Source organism: Monopterus albus, unplaced genomic scaffold, assembly GCF_001952655.1.
Source record: "Monopterus albus unplaced genomic scaffold, M_albus_1.0 scaffold5.1, whole genome shotgun sequence".
NCBI classification, from domain to species: domain Eukaryota; kingdom Metazoa; phylum Chordata; class Actinopteri; order Synbranchiformes; family Synbranchidae; genus Monopterus; species Monopterus albus.
In genome coordinates this window covers 1,995,347-1,996,024 of record NW_018127885.1, presented here as the reverse complement: position 1 = coordinate 1,996,024, position 678 = coordinate 1,995,347, and the positions used below count along the sequence as shown (strand labels likewise).

General features: G+C 42.5%; 1 protein-coding gene across 7 annotated transcripts in view; it reads right to left on the bottom strand.

The window, feature by feature from the left end:
• The window catches only part of LOC109967737 (serine/threonine-protein phosphatase 6 regulatory subunit 2-like), an 18,931-nt gene that overhangs the window by 12,227 nt on the left and 6,026 nt on the right, over positions 1 to 678 (bottom strand). For 6 of the 7 annotated variants that reach the window (XM_020613550.1, XM_020613534.1, XM_020613524.1 and 3 more), the window contains 4 exons: positions 601 to 675; positions 460 to 524; positions 256 to 371; positions 42 to 127 (listed from right to left, as the gene is read on the bottom strand). In XM_020613550.1, the coding sequence (XP_020469206.1) occupies positions 42 to 127; positions 256 to 371; positions 460 to 524; positions 601 to 675 (342 nt within the window). The remainder of the gene's footprint in view (positions 1 to 41; positions 128 to 255; positions 372 to 459; positions 525 to 600; positions 676 to 678) is intronic. The other variant, XM_020613556.1, reaches the window with a different exon arrangement.

Sequence of the window (678 nt, the reverse complement as noted above, 5' to 3'; positions counted from 1 at the left end):
TAATTTCAAACATGAAATACACATATACTGTAGACATTTACCAAATCTATGGTGTTCTTCCTATTGGTCTCCGACAATGTCTGGTCCACAAAAGTTTCCCAGCGCCCTCTATAGTCCTCTGGCAGCTCTAAATCCAAAAACACAAGAGCTACAGCATTAAGACAGTAATACCCCAGCAGGGTGACAGCTGTCTGACTTTATGTTTTTATTACCACTTTCTTGCACAGAGGAATGAGTCTCTGTTTTCACACACACCTGCAATGAGGCTACTAATCTGTGTGTGAACCGGGCCCTTCTCCAGATTGTGGACGACTGTGTTGGCAATTCTGGTTAGATGTCCCATGTATCCTCTTCTCATTCCACCATCTGATCTGAAAACAGAAATACCGCACTTTAGCAAAAACTGATTTCTGTCTATCACCAAAGGCAGCATCATGCTATTATTTCAGAGCTCCTTACTGTATCTTATCATTCTCTTCCCAAGCCTCTAGAATCCTCTGGACAAGGTGGCAATGCTGGAACAACTTATGAGAGTGAAAGACAGATTTAATCAAATGTTTTAATCCAAGCAGATCAAATGGTACAAGTAGAGACACCTACATGAGTCACCATTAAGTTATGTGCAGCGTTTTCTGGGGTGACTGAAGGCTCAGCAGTTGAGGTCTCAGTCCAAGCCTG